Source organism: Sinohyriopsis cumingii, unplaced genomic scaffold, assembly GCF_028554795.1.
Source record: "Sinohyriopsis cumingii isolate HCF-2022 unplaced genomic scaffold, ASM2855479v2 utg000229l, whole genome shotgun sequence".
NCBI classification, from domain to species: domain Eukaryota; kingdom Metazoa; phylum Mollusca; class Bivalvia; order Unionida; family Unionidae; genus Sinohyriopsis; species Sinohyriopsis cumingii.
Window position 1 is genome coordinate 3617386 of NW_028315879.1, and position 15005 is coordinate 3632390.

A 15005-nucleotide genomic window follows, 5' to 3' on the forward strand; every position below is an offset into this window, starting at 1 on the left:
ATACACACATGCATATGCATATATATATATATATATATATATATATATATATATATATATATATATATATATATATATGTATATATACATATATGTATATATACATATATGTATATATACATATATATATATACATATATATATACATATGTATGTATATATGTATATGTATGTATATATGTATATATGTGTATATATGTATATGTATGTGTATATATGTATATGTATGTGTATATATGTATATGCATGTATATATATGTATATGCATGTGTATATATGTATATGTATGTGTATATATGTATATGTATGTGTATATATGTATATGTATGTGTATATATGTATATGTATGTGTATATATGTATATGTATGTGTATATATGTATATGTATGTGTATATATGTATATGTATGTGTATATATGTATATGTATGTGTATATATGTATATGTATATGTATATATGTATATGTATATATGTATATATATATATGTATATGTATATATGTATATGTATATATGTATATATATATATGTATATGTATATATATGTATATGTATATATATGTATATGTATATATATATATATATGTATATATATATATGTATATGTATATATATGTATATGTATATGTATATATATATATATATATATATATATATATATATATATATATATATATATGGCCCCGAGTGGTCTAAAGCGCTCTCCGTTACGGATCACTGCCATCTCACCTCTGCGTGGGTTCGAGTCTCAGATTCGGCCAATGTGGGTATGTGAGAAAGCTTGCCAGTAGCTTCTCGTGGGTCGGTGGTTCTTTTTGGGATTTTCCCGGGTTCTTCCTCCACCATTAATACTGGCCGCCATGTACAAGCATATCGTGTGCTGAAAAATGGCGTTAAACCTACAACAACAACAATATATGCATCCATGTGCAAAACCTGTCCACATACACATACGAGATAGAGAGTGAAAGAAAAAGGGTTAGTTTCTCAGAGTCAACACTTAATTCAGCAATCATATTATTCCACTTTCATGGCCATTATTCTATTTCATTATTAATTGTTTTCATATGATTCTATTTGGTAAATAACTGTTGTACTAAAATTACTATTAGTAAAATATATTATATAAATGTTTTCACATGATTCCATTTGGTAAAAATCTTTTGTACTAAAATTACTTTCAGTAATATATATTATATTATGATCGAAATTTCAACCCCCTTCCCCAAATAGGCAAGAACTCTACTTTGATTTGATATTTCGTTTTTTTAATTTTGTAGCTATATTTAATGATGGTGAGGATTCTAAAGTCCCTGTAATTACCTTATACCGAACCAAGGTAAAATTTCTGCAAGGATTTTCGGGAAACGTAGTGAAAAAAGACAATACCATATCATTTGATATCAATACTAGCGACCTCTATGATTAAGAATTTTAAAAAGATGCTGTGTTATATGATTACAATATTTAGATATACAAATTGTATTGGATATTGTTTGAATAACAAACCTCTCAGTTATGACATAAATTTAGCGTGAATTGCTTCCCTGAAATTTATATCATACCGCACTAGTACAGACTCAGTCAAAATGGAGCGAACTCAATGCCTAACGTGGTTAAAATATTGAACAGCAGGCAACGGACATCCATTCACCAGGTGTTTGCTTTGAAAAGGTGGTGAATGATGCAAATTGTCTGCATGCGATTCGAGTTTATCACTGCGTCAGGCATTGATTGCTTCTGCCATTTCGACTTCTGTGATAGAGTATTGTTTAGAAATAAAAGGTTCAGTCAAGCTGTAGTCCTAAAAGTTGTCAAAAATACTTCACGATAATGTTCGAGTGGGTGGGGTGAGGGGGTTTATGCCGTTATCTCACTTGTTTATGTTTCAACAGGATACATTTTGGTAGTTCATCACATCCGTCCGTCGTCATTCAGTATGCTTTCCCGGTAGCCTAAACTCTGTTATACACATTTTACATAGGTCAATCATATTTACTGTTCACCACAGGGTGTATATTACAACAGCTATTTCGGACCCCGACTGCGAAGGGGTTGGGTGACGAGGTAGAGGGGAGAGAGGTGGAGAGCGAGATAACAAAAATGGTTTTCAAATGCAGGTGATACACAAAATTAGAGGTTTTTTGCGATAACTTCTCTCTCGAGTTCGTTTAAATGGGTGAACTTCAAAGTTCTTAAATACTACGCTTTTCAACTCCCAACCCTATCTATACCCCGCCGCCATCAAAAACAAAAGAAAGAAAAGAGAAAAATGCCACCAGACTAATTTAAAACCGGTTATTAACCTTCAAATGATAAATTTTAAATGATTTTAACAAATAGGTATACCATAATGTCCTGGCTTTTTTATTTTCTATAGAATATTGATGAGAGCCACATCCACTCACAAAATTGGTGTGTGCATGAAAAACTGTTTGCTTTATCTGAATGAATTATCTCATGCACATCACAAGCGCACAATGAGCAGACCTACATAGTTGCACACCCATTATAACCTTGTGCTGGATTGATGGAAAGGTCAGGACCCATCCTGTTCGACCACACCCCTCACGTGGCTCCGTGAGACTTTCTACGTACATAGGTTGGGTAAAGGTCTCTACAAACGATTTTAAGGTTCATAACACTGATGGGTTGGTAGGTTAGTCTGTGTTCGAAATCCCACGAATTGATAATTTTAATGTTTCTGTTTCTGATCGAACACATACAATATGTACGAGTAATACAGGTCGTTTTATCTTTACCTTTCATTTTATATACATTTTACTGAATTTTAAAATATTTACCTTTTAACTTGTATCGTTCAGTGCTCCAAGTTGGTTTGCAAATTTGTTATATTTACATTTTCAGAACTCTACTTCTAATCGTCACCATATATACACACAATACTGCGCTGTCGTGTCGTTAAACCCGACAAGTTCCAAAATCTTGCGACTCGTCATACTACGACACTAATGCAAGTGGAACTGTGGTGCCTGATTTGGCACCAATGAATTCTACTGCCTTACCGCTCTGGTGGCTTAATGGTTAGAGCGCACGCCTTGAATGCAGGAGGTCGCGGGTTCAAACCACGGCCGAATCATACCAAAGACTTCTAAAAATAGCATTGACAGCTGCCTCGGCGGGTGGTTCATCATGCGACATATCTGCGGCGTGATGGCACAGTGCTAGACATCACTATAAACAGTCACACTGCAGACATCGTGGCGATATGATTGATTTTTTTTAAAGCTACGTTAAAAATCCAACACACACAGACACACATACACACACGCACACACATTCTACAGCCTTAAAGTACGCAATAAATATGCTTACATTTGTCACCTATTCACAAATATTACCGATGGACTTTACTACAATATAGATCATTGTATTGTTCGAAAAGAAGAAAAAAAAAAAAAATAAGTAAATGAGCCGCACCTTTGGTAACTTTCAGTTGTGCAAACCCTGACTAAACTCTCGGTCGACGTAAGTCCTTGGATGTCACGATGCAGTCTCGTTGAGTATGACAATAGCCAATCAAACTCTATCATATTCTATTTATTTAGTAACATATTTTTGGTAATTCTTTTCAGCCTGCTCGTTTGGAATAAATAAAGTATTGCACAAATAGAAATTTAAAACGAACAGCTTAAGAAATGGACATCCGTGTAGGATTATGTCCAAAAATAATTTAAAATTAAGTAGGCATTCAAGTTATGGAGTAAATTTAACTTTAAGACAGGCCAAGAGACCATAAAATGACTATACCAGGAGCATGACCGCGGAAATAAGAGCGGAGTCTGGCGCTCCCTATTCTCTCCCTTTAAAAATCAGCGCGAAGCATCCGGAAATGTGTTTTGGATTTTTAACGTAGTTTTAAAAAAATTCAGTCATATCGCTACGATGTCTGCAGTGTGGCAGTTTATAGTGATGTCTACCACTGGGGCATCCTGTCGCAGGCACGTAGTATGATGTTCCACCCAGTCACATTATTCTGACACCAGGCCGACCAGTCCTAACACTAACCTCTTAATGCTGAGCGCCTCGTGAGTGAGGCAGTTGTTAGTACCATTTTTATAAATCTTTTGTATGCCATTAGGCCACCGGAGCGGTCACGAAACAAACGGAACGTTTCCTACATAAAGGTTTCTGTGTTGTCAGGTTTTCTGGGGCTTTTCCACCAGGACTGACGTAGAGGGTTCTATCCTAAGAGACCCCTTGTCTACTTGTTTACCCCCCCCCCCTTTAAAGCAATACAAAGCAATATTCCTGGATCCCCTCCCTTATTGCATACAGCCACTCCTTATCATATTTTAAACAGTCGATATAAACACAATGGGCGATAGTGCACATTATCACTGCATCCCTGACTCTGAAGCAGCTGCTGAGAATTAACAAAAATAGATAAACGTATTTTTGTAATTCATTTTTACATTGGCCTTAATGACATAACTGTTTAAATGAACAATAGGAAACAAAATATTTATTACAATTTGAACCGGTTTATTCCGTTTTTTATTTTGTCGTAAGAATGCTACCTAGTTTTGGAAAGGTGTATAAGTTGTTGTTATAGGGATAACGCCATTTTTCAGCACAAAATAGGCTGTACATGGCGGCCAGTATAAATAGTGGAGGAAGAACCCGCAAAAACCCCCGGAAAGAACCACCGACCCACGAGAAGCTACCGACAAGCTTTCTCACATACCCACATGCACCGAGCCCGAGACTCGAATCCACGCAGACAGAGGTGAGATGGCAGTGATCCGTAACGGTGAGCGCTTTAGACCACTCGGCCACTTGGAATTTCTGGAAAGGTATTGGGGTGGGTGGGACGGAGGTAGGCAAAGCAGTATACACTAGCCTGTATATGGAAAATAGGACCATTAGTACCGTATACTTACTAGACAACATAATGGTCCTCTAGAAAAAGATAGGGAAGTATAGAGATAATTTTGCAATGTGTTAATGAAATCTTTAAGGCTCTATCATAGTACACAAGAAGAGAACCTATTTATCATTTGATTCCCATGTTAAGTTATGATTTCATCTTCTCAGATTTATTAGTTTGCGACACTGTTCAACAAATACAAGCACGTTAACATGTACATCTTAGCTGATGTAACCATAACAGGCAATCTGATTAAAATCTGATCTACACAGACATACTGCTCCGGTGGCCTAGTGGTTAGAGCGTCCGCCTCAGATGCGGGAGGTCGTGGGTTCGATCCCCGGCCGAGTCATACGAAAGAGTTACAAAAATGGTACTTACAGCTGCCTCGCTTGGCGCTCAGCATTAAGAGGTTAGTGTTAGGACTGGTCGGCCTGGTGTCAGAATAATGTGACTAGGTGGGACATCATGCTACACGTCTGCGGCATGATGCCCCAGTGCTAGACATCACCATAAACTGTCACACTGCGTACATCATAGCGATATGACTGAAAAATTGTTAAAGCTACGTTAAAAATCCAAATCACATACACACCTATGTTTTTACCATAACCGTTGATGTTATCAGCCAATTAGATTAAGTTTTACACATTCGCGCGTGGGAGACGGATTAATATAGTTGAAGAGCATCAAAGTGTGATGAAAAATGTGATTCACTTTCAGATTTCTGAAAGCTGCATTTCCAATAACTACTTCAGAGGTCACCAGAACAGGATGCCTAAACATTTGTTGTCTGATCGTCCACGTAGGGCAGTGGAGATCTGATTTTATTCCAGTTGCCCAAACTGGTACACGTGATATGATAAAAGAGTTTGCAAGGTAGGAAGAGTTCGTTTGTTGCAATGTAGGAAGAGTCTATGTCACAGAAACGAATATTCTTTCTGTCTTCACAACTTTTTATCCCCAAAATATTCACAGGACAATTTTGATATTCCGCCATTATCAAGGGCAGAAACGGGGTCGATTGCATGAATATTGTTTCGTTAGTGGCTAAACAAGTTGGAAAGAGGTCTGAAGAATATTACTCCTAGTGGAGGCCTAGGGGCGACTGCCCATCAAGGTCCTACATTTTTCTTGTTTCCATGGCATGACTTAAACCAACTATCTGGAACGTAATCTTTCTCTTGAAAACATTTAGGTTGCTCGGCGCTCAATATTGCCACCCACTCCCTTCTCTTGTTTCTGTTCTCTCTCACCCCTCCATCCCCCTCCTAATCTTCGGCCCTATAAACAATTCGGGTAGAGGATTAATTAAGATCAAATCAACGGAAAATCGTCCTCCTGGTAAGATGGTAGAATATAAGACTGCGCGCGTACTTTGCAATTATGTTGCTTTTTGAACTGTTTTCAGTAAAATAACAAGGGGCATGTATAGCTAGCGTTACCTTAGTTAAAACACGTATCTGATGATGAAGACTGAATGCATAACATCTGTTGCTGCTTTGTAACAGGTGTCCCATTCAAATTTAAAGGCTAACCATTACACAACGTCGAGTTGTAAATGTACAGAGTCATTTTCGTTTTATTCAAATCATCTTTCATACAGCAATGAAATCTTACTCCGCAATGAAACCCGTTTGTCTACATTTTAATTCTGTAATTCTGGAATTATAAATATTTATTTGCTATTTTCGGGCTGCAGACGATTTTCGTGACCGATGTTGTGAAGTCATTAACCGTAGTGATACATGGGATGGTAAACACAACGTTGAATCATACACACAACTTACATATTGCATGTCGCACAAATGCATGCAATTGTATTGTTCGGATCGTGGAGTAATTCGTTATGTGAGGTAAGCAAGAAAACTAATCTTTCTTAGCATATATGAGCGCTACTGATAACCAAATAAGCGTTTCCTTGAATCAGAATTCTCAAAATTTTAATTTTAATATATTATAACAAGATATCTTGCTAGATTCCTTCTTTCATTTCTTGTTTTTTTCCCCACTCTTTTTCCATGGTAATTCACATGTGTGTGTGTGTGTGTGTGTGTGTGTACGTGAGAGAGAGAGAGAGAGAGGTTGGCAAACTGGTTCTGGTTTAGACAGGGTTATACTCCTTTTACGCAAAATAACAGTTCACAAGAGCCAAGAAAATATTTTCCAACAATATAGCAGCAGAACGATGTGCTTACAATCAATCTATTATCTATATCTACCATTCAAGACCACCATATGTGTTGTATCAACCTGGACCCAAGAACACAATCGATGTAAAAATTACGGACGTTAAATGACTACCATGATTTTGCACAACAGACTGACGAGAAGGAGTAATGGGGCAGTGTGTTTAGAAAAGGGAATCAATATTTATATATATATATATATATATATATATATATATATATATATATATATATATATATATATATATATATATATGTGTGTGTGTGTGTGTGTGTGTGTGTGTCTCTCTCTCTCTTTCTCTCTCTCGTTGTCTTTCTGTATACATCGGCATAAATTATTATCATTAGGTACGATCGGGTCACGTTTTCAAAATGCAGATAAACCGATGTCTATCGAATTAAAGTATTTTTATTTATATCTTTCCCTGGTTTTGTACTATTACATATTTATGTTATGACGGGCTGGTGGTGCTTATTATGCAGATTTTTCTGACACTCCTTTCTTACTTCTTTACAATCGCAGCCATCATCATCATCATCATCATCATCATCATGATAATAATAATAAACTATCTTTATCGAGGATAACACATTTAGTCATGGCTGACCCATCTGCCATGCGGTCCTCAGTTTTTGTAATTGGCTATGTTAAATTTTTTTGAATTAAAAATAGTTTTAAAAAAAATAAGAAAAAAAATACACATAATAAAAATAGAAGACCATGCACATAACCAGGTACCGTCAGTAGTAAATAGGGCCACCCTAGGGACAATGGCAATTAGCATTACAGACCCCCCCCCCGGGCCACTCTAGGGACAATGGAAATTTAACATGGAGAAAAACGCTGGGCCACTCTAGGGACAATGGGAATTTAACATGGGGAATAGAGTTTGGGCTTGTCTAGGGACAAGAGAAATTGAACATGGGATTTTTTTTTTTTTTTTTTTTTTTTTAAATTTTAAAAAAGGGGTAGGCAATTGAAAAGTCATTCTCTTTTCGAGAAATATGGCTGGCCCTGAAAAGGGCCTTTGGGTTTATGTTAATGTATCCATTAACATAAAGGGCACCGCATTGGTCTTCTTCTTGTCCTTAGGCTGCGTCTCACTGTTGGCCCGTAAATCAGGACTCTTTTGAGGCATCCTTGTCTTTCTACGTAGATCCTACGTATCCACAGACTGGTGTCTGTCCTGTGGACAACGGTCCACTTGGATCGGACATACATGGGTATGTCCGTCCGGAACATCATGGAAGACACAAGCGTAGAAGATTGCAGTCGGCCCTTGGAAAAAGTCTATCAAATCGTGTACCAGAAGCGAGTTCGACTTCCCAGTCAAATCACCTTACCGTATGGACACGTTGGTATAAAACATTGGTTGTAAGAGGATAGTCACATGCTAGAAGGATGACTTCGCCACAGCAGGAATCGAGTGAGAAACCCGATGAGAACTCCAAGTTCAAACCCTACCATTTTCCAGTCTTCTTACCTGACTATTGTGATTGTGCCCGTCGATTGGACACGTTTCAGAAATGGTCTACGGATAGGGAAGGATTACCTTCTTCGCATGTTTTAGCTAGAACAGGATTTGTCTACTTGGGACCTGAGTCAGGATTGGGATACGAGGTACAGTGTTTCGCTTGCGGACTGAAGTTACGAATGGATCTATGTATCTATAAAGATTCAGCTATTCTGGAACATACTCGATGTTCTCCGCACTGCCCTTACCTTTCTATAGCCTTTCCACCCATGACATTACGGTACAATGATGACGGTACCTTAGAAACGGTACCTTCCAAAACAAGACATAAAAAAGGAACGACGTACAAGCTTGAGACTGCATTGCGACTAGTATAAAAAGGGGGCTATGGTCAAGATCGATAGTTCATTGTGACTACCAAGACCGAGCAAACAAGATGAATACTTTCAGAGAAACACAAAACAAGTTGTTTAGAAAGGCACAATTCAAGTGTGGGACTTCTGAAGTGGAATGCGATTGTGAGCCTTGCGATGGGTACGATGCTGTACGTTGTGACCTTAGCGATGCCGTAAAGCATCATGGGAACTTTGTTCTCACGACCCCTATCATGGAAAGTGATGCTGTGCGTGTCCAACCTGAGGGATGCGAAAGCGATGCCGCTCGTCCTCTTGGACATTTTACTGGGTTTCGTTTTAAAGGGGAATGTTCACCTTCACGTCTACCCCCCTACGGATGTCATCCAGCCCTGAGCAAACTCTTGCCCATGTCACTCAACCTCATCGAAACGAACCTGTGAAAGACGAATATTCGTTTCCTGTGCGTTTGTCGGAATACTGCGACTTTGAAAATCGTCTTCAATCGTTCAAAGGAAAATGGCCTAAGTATCTGTGAGGACCGACCCCCGAAGAATTAGCCAGAGCCGGATTTTTCTACTTGGGCGAAGGAGATAAAGTCAAGTGCTTCAGTTGCGGTGTGTCACTTCACAACTGGGAACCGCAAGATTCGGCCTACATAGAACATGCTCGATGGTCACCGAATTGTCATTACTTACCCTTAGTGGGACCGAGACATTGAAGTAACTTACCATAATCTGTTCATGGATACTTTACAAGAGAACATTCGTACTTTGCCTGTGGAGTTGAGAGAACGCATTTACCGAGAGCTGGTGAAAATACAAGTGAAACGTAAAGAACAATTGCATCCGTTACGTCACCGGTGTTTGAACCACTGGTACCTGAAGGCTATACAAGGACTGATTCAATTGAAAGTGTTCCATTAGACAGACATTGATCAACGATCCCCTGGTTTTAAAAAGGATTGGTTTGTTATGGACGATTCTATCTACTACATCATTGTAAACTTACTGCATCGAATTCCAGAGGAAGAGTTAACGAATTACCAACATCTTGAACACAATGTCAACTTAGTGAAAGAGGAAACTTCTGAACGAATTATAATGTGTAAATTAGTGACTAAACGATTTAAATTCGACAATGAATTAAAACCATGTTTGTGCAAACAGTACATTTCTTGTGTCAGACCAAAGAGGATTTAGTATGACCTATTCATGGATACTTTGCTAGAGAACATTTGTGCCTTGCCTGTGGAGTTGAGAGAACGTATTTATCGAGAACTGATCAAAATACAAGTGAAAATACAAGTGAAACGCAAACGCAAAGTGATTCAACCGTTTTTAAATTATGCTCTGTTCCAAAGTACAAGAAGACTGATTATGAGTGGATATTACATCAGGCATAAAGGTAAACGAGGCTATTGCCCACCACCCAACGATTCCAAAAACAGTGTATATACTTATGGATACTTTACAAGAGAACATTTTGGGCTTGCCTGAGGAGTTGAGAGAAAGGATTTATCGAGAGCTGTATTGCTTCCGAAACAAAGAGACCATAAAATTAGGCTGCCATGCCACGGATTATGTCACATATTATTGAACAGATTCCGTGGAAGGAACTCAATGACCATATTCAAACCGTAGATCATTACCATCGATTATTACAAGAACTGTATCCATTCAATTGGGGACGACAAGTGGTGTGTGTCTTAGTGACTTGTTTTCTGGGATTTCGTTTACCAGCCGATTCCTTGTAGACTCTTTACGATCAGTACTTACCACCTCAGTGGCCTTAAATGGTCACGAAAAACTCCTTTTGCTCAAAGCCTTGCGTTTTCATCTGGATACTTCTCGACCTCTACGGGAAAAAAAGATTCGTCAACTTTTAGCTACCCAAGACGTGTATGACGATGTGTGTGTAGCTTGTGACTTACATCCTCATTGGACAGATGTCCGTGCCTGGAAAGAATGGGATTTTGAGGCTTGGACCCAAGAAGTGGCCCAGTATGCACGAGAGTTGTTCAAGGAAAAAAGTTACTTTTCAACCCGTGTTAGTGACGGTGCCAGAAGAACCCGTCACCCAGGACGTGGACAGGCCTGAAAGACCCTTTCGGGAGGACACTTGTGTGACCTTACCCCCTACTATAGAACTGGTTAGAACATTACCCGAAACATGTTGTTGTACAGACACTTGTTTTTATTCCACGTTAATGGTTATCATGTGCCTTTTATTCTTGTACTTAAGCCTTTGGCTTTTATGTATTTTTGTCTTTCGTATTCATGTTTGAAAACATTCAATAAACGTGTTCTGAAAAAGTATATAAACTCTTGTCTTGTTTGTTTTCGTGTCACAAGTGACATTTCTCACACAGTGGCTACCTCTGCTGTCTCTGCTCCCTCTTCCTCTACTGTCAAAGTCATCGACGAACACTTAGATCGTGCCAGTTGGGAGGCTTTGTATCTTCGCCATCCCTTTAACATGCTCATTGCTGGACCTAGCGGTTCAGGCAAAACCGAATTCGTCAAACGTTTGATTGAACATAAACATCATTTGATCGATCGGCCACCTCAACGCATCGTGTGGTGTTACAAAGAGTGGCAATTGGCGTACAGTCTCTTGCGAGAAAGTCAAGGCGATTCCATCGTGTTTGTGGAAGGCATTCCTAAAGAAGACGACGGCATCGTCTCTGACTCCCGTCAAACCCATTTGGTCATTTTCGACGACATGTTAGGAGAAGACGAAGAAGAAATTAAACTGTGGTTCACGCGTAAAGGGCATCACCGTAATGCCAGTGTCGTTTACATCACCCAAAATTTGTTTCAACAAAGTAAAGCCCATCGCACCATCAGTCTCAATGCGCATTATGTGGTCTTGTCTAAAAGCCCTCGAGATAAATCGCAAGTGCAAGTCTTAGTCAAACAGTTAGGAACGCCTTGGCTGACTCAGGCGTACGACGATGCCACTCAAACGCCACACGCCTATTTACTCGTCGATTTGAAACCTACCACCCCCGAGGATTTGCGATTTCGTACCCACTTGTTTCACCACTGGTGCCAAGACGGAGGGCCTGTCCTGTACACGTCTCCGTCCTCGACTTCATTTCACTCCACATAAAAAATCTATAAAAACCTCAGACCCTTTTCGTCTGTCTCACACATTGTAAACATGACGTCCTTTCAGTCGCATCTTCCCGTCAAATTGATTCGTGCCTTGTATGGCATCAGTCGAGAAAAAAATCCACAAATACGAGCTCGTGTCTTAGAAGCTAGTCTCAAAGAAGTCTTACGATGGTTCACGGTGACGGCACGTCAAATACTCCAAGGAATCATTCAGATTCCTCATCAAACCAAACGCTTTTTCGATCGAAACAAAGTCGCTTTGGTCCAACTGGCCGATCCCCGCATCGACACTCAAACCAAAAAACAAATCATTTTGAAACCTGGAGGGAGTGGTACTCTAGGAGGGGTCATCATTCACTCACTCTTAAGATTGGATCCTAATGCCCCCAAAGTTATCCCCAAGAAAAAGTCCAACGAAGCCCCAAGAAGAAAAAGAAAAAGACCAGGTCCCCAAGAAGAACTTCTCCAGTGGAGGGACCCTCCTCTTACCAGACACCACCCCGGAAAAAGAAAAGAAGCCCCCAGAAAAAGAAACAGAGAAAAAGTCCCCAGAAAAAGAAAAGTCCACAGAAGAAAACTAGTCGCAAGAGAGGCACTTCGGCCAGGACGCAACTTTACACTCGCAAACCACGACCTGCCACGGCAGTGACACGCTCACCGGCAGCCTCACGTTCATCCACTTCTCCATTAATGACACCAAGAACTGAAGAGTACTTGGAGACGTTGATCACACCAAGAACATCTCCGTTGATGACCCCAAAAAGAACTTCCCCAGTGGCAGGACCCTCCAATTTAGCGGCAGTGGCTGCTGCTCACAAAGTACCTTCTCCCAAAATCAAAGTCCATGAAAGATCGGGCATGTTACAAAGTTTACTGGATTTGTCCAAGCAAGAACTGGCTCGATTTAGTCCGTTGCGAACCCCTGCACGACGTGTCATGCCTGTCCTCAAACTGATACGACGTAAAGACAATCAGTGGCGACGCGTTCCAGTATAAGAAAGGTGTGTGACCAAGTCGGGGGTATCAGTGTTTTTTTGGTGCTCCTGAAGACTCAAAGATGTCACCCTCCAGAAAACCCCAAGGAAAGAAAAGAAAACGACTACCACCACGTTTAGTCAAACATGGGGACACGTTATCTGTCCTGTCCAAAGCTTCTTCACCTCTACGAAAAAAACTCATTCAATCGGCCTCCAAAGAGGTCATCGATACCGTGTGCGAATGTTGTTTGAACGTCTTGAAAGGCACGATCCCTTTGTCCAAACACCAGAAACAATGCTTAAGCAAACATCGTCACGTTCTTCGCCAAATGGTTCGAAAGAAAATTCCCATTCATGAAAAGAAGAAGATGTTAGTGCAACGTGGAGGCATTTTGCCTCTCTTGTTAGGCCCCATACTGAAAGGAGTCTTGGGAACCATGTTGGGAGGACTGGTGGGAGCAAGATAAAAAGGCCCTCGGAAGTCCCAAGATCTCAGAATCGACCCTTGACAACCCCATGGAAGGACGAAAACTAGCTTTAGTGCCTTACAAACGATGGATGGAATACCATCGGTGGCAAGAACAACGCATCCCGCATTTACCTCCCAATCCCAATTTGAGCGAGATGTCCCAGTTACAACACGAATTGCAGTCCTTGATGGATCGCCAAGATTTGTCCGAAACAGAAAAATCGCAAAAGTACGGTCAACTTTTGCAACGACTGCAACTCTTTCACCAGAAAGCTTTAGACGAAACAGCTCTACCCACTCTGAAAGATTTTAAGACCTTGATGAAAAGTCCAGCACCATCACCAGTACCAGTTCCAGTACCAGTACCACCAGTACCAGTGACCAAGACAGAAAAAGGAAAAGAACAAGAAGAAGGGTTTCAAACTCCACCAGAAAAAATAAGCAAGTTAACAACACCACCAACCTCCAGAATTGGATGGATTAAAAAGATGATGGCTACCCCTTCTTCATCACAAGAGAAAAAGAAAGTGAAGACAGAAGTGAAGACAGAAGTGAAACAAGAACCGATATCCCCTGCTCAGACGTCCTCATCCTCTTCAACACCTATTGCCGGTCGCACACGCAAAGCATTGCAATCCAAGAAAATACCCCAAGAGAAAAAGAGTAGCCTCTTCCAAGAGTGGGTGCCTTATTAACACACAAACAAACACAAAAAAAATGGAAAAAGTCTTAGCCAGCATTTACTACGATCCCTCGCATCCTGCAGGTTACGCAGGAGTTCAAAAATTGTATCGTGCTGCCAAAACGCGACTGAAAAGTCTCCGTTTACCTCAAGTGCAACGATGGTTACAAGAACAAGCTACCTACACTTTACACAAACCCATTCGACGCAAGTTTGCCAGAAGTCGCACCCGAGTGGAAGGCATCGATCATCAATGGCAAGCCGATTTAGCCGATGTCTCTCATTTGGCCAGCTACAATCGTGGCTACAAATATTTGTTTTGTGTCATCGACGTCTTTTCCAAATTTGCCTGGGTCGTGCCCTTGACTTCCAAATCGAGCAGCGAGTTAGTGCGAGCCCTGCAACGAGTGCTGAAACAAAGCGGCAAACAGACAAAGGCACCGAATTTTTGAACCAAGCTTTCCAAAAAGAATTAAAGAAACGTGACATTCATTTTTTTACCACCGAGAATCCCGAAACCAAAGCTAGCATCGTATAACGTTTTCAACGCACTTTGAAAGAACGCATGTGGAAATATTTTACGCATCACCACACTCTGAAGTACATCGACATCTTACCGCATCTGGTGCGCAAGCGTACAACCAATCTTACCATCGAAGCATCGGACGTGCCCCGCAAGACGTGACTCCCGACAACGAAGTGTTGGTGTTTGAGCGCCTGTTTGGTACGTCCTCGACGAGGGCTGTCCCCAAGAAAAGTGGAATGTTGGCCGTAGGAGATTGGGTACGCATTGACAAAACCAAACGCACTTTCGACAAAGGTTACTTACCTAACTGGACGACCGAATTGTT

At 40.3% G+C, this 15005-nt stretch overlaps 1 protein-coding gene across 1 annotated transcript in view; it reads left to right on the forward strand.

The window, feature by feature from the left end:
* The first annotated feature begins 6452 nt into the window (after positions 1-6452).
* The window catches only part of LOC149774454 (uncharacterized), a 30328-nt gene continuing 21775 nt past the window's right edge, over positions 6453-15005 (forward strand). Inside the window, exon 1 of the mRNA XM_089945135.1 lies at positions 6453-6746. Coding sequence (XP_089801261.1) covers positions 6699-6746 — 48 coding nt within the window. The 5' untranslated portion in view covers positions 6453-6698. The remainder of the gene's footprint in view (positions 6747-15005) is intronic.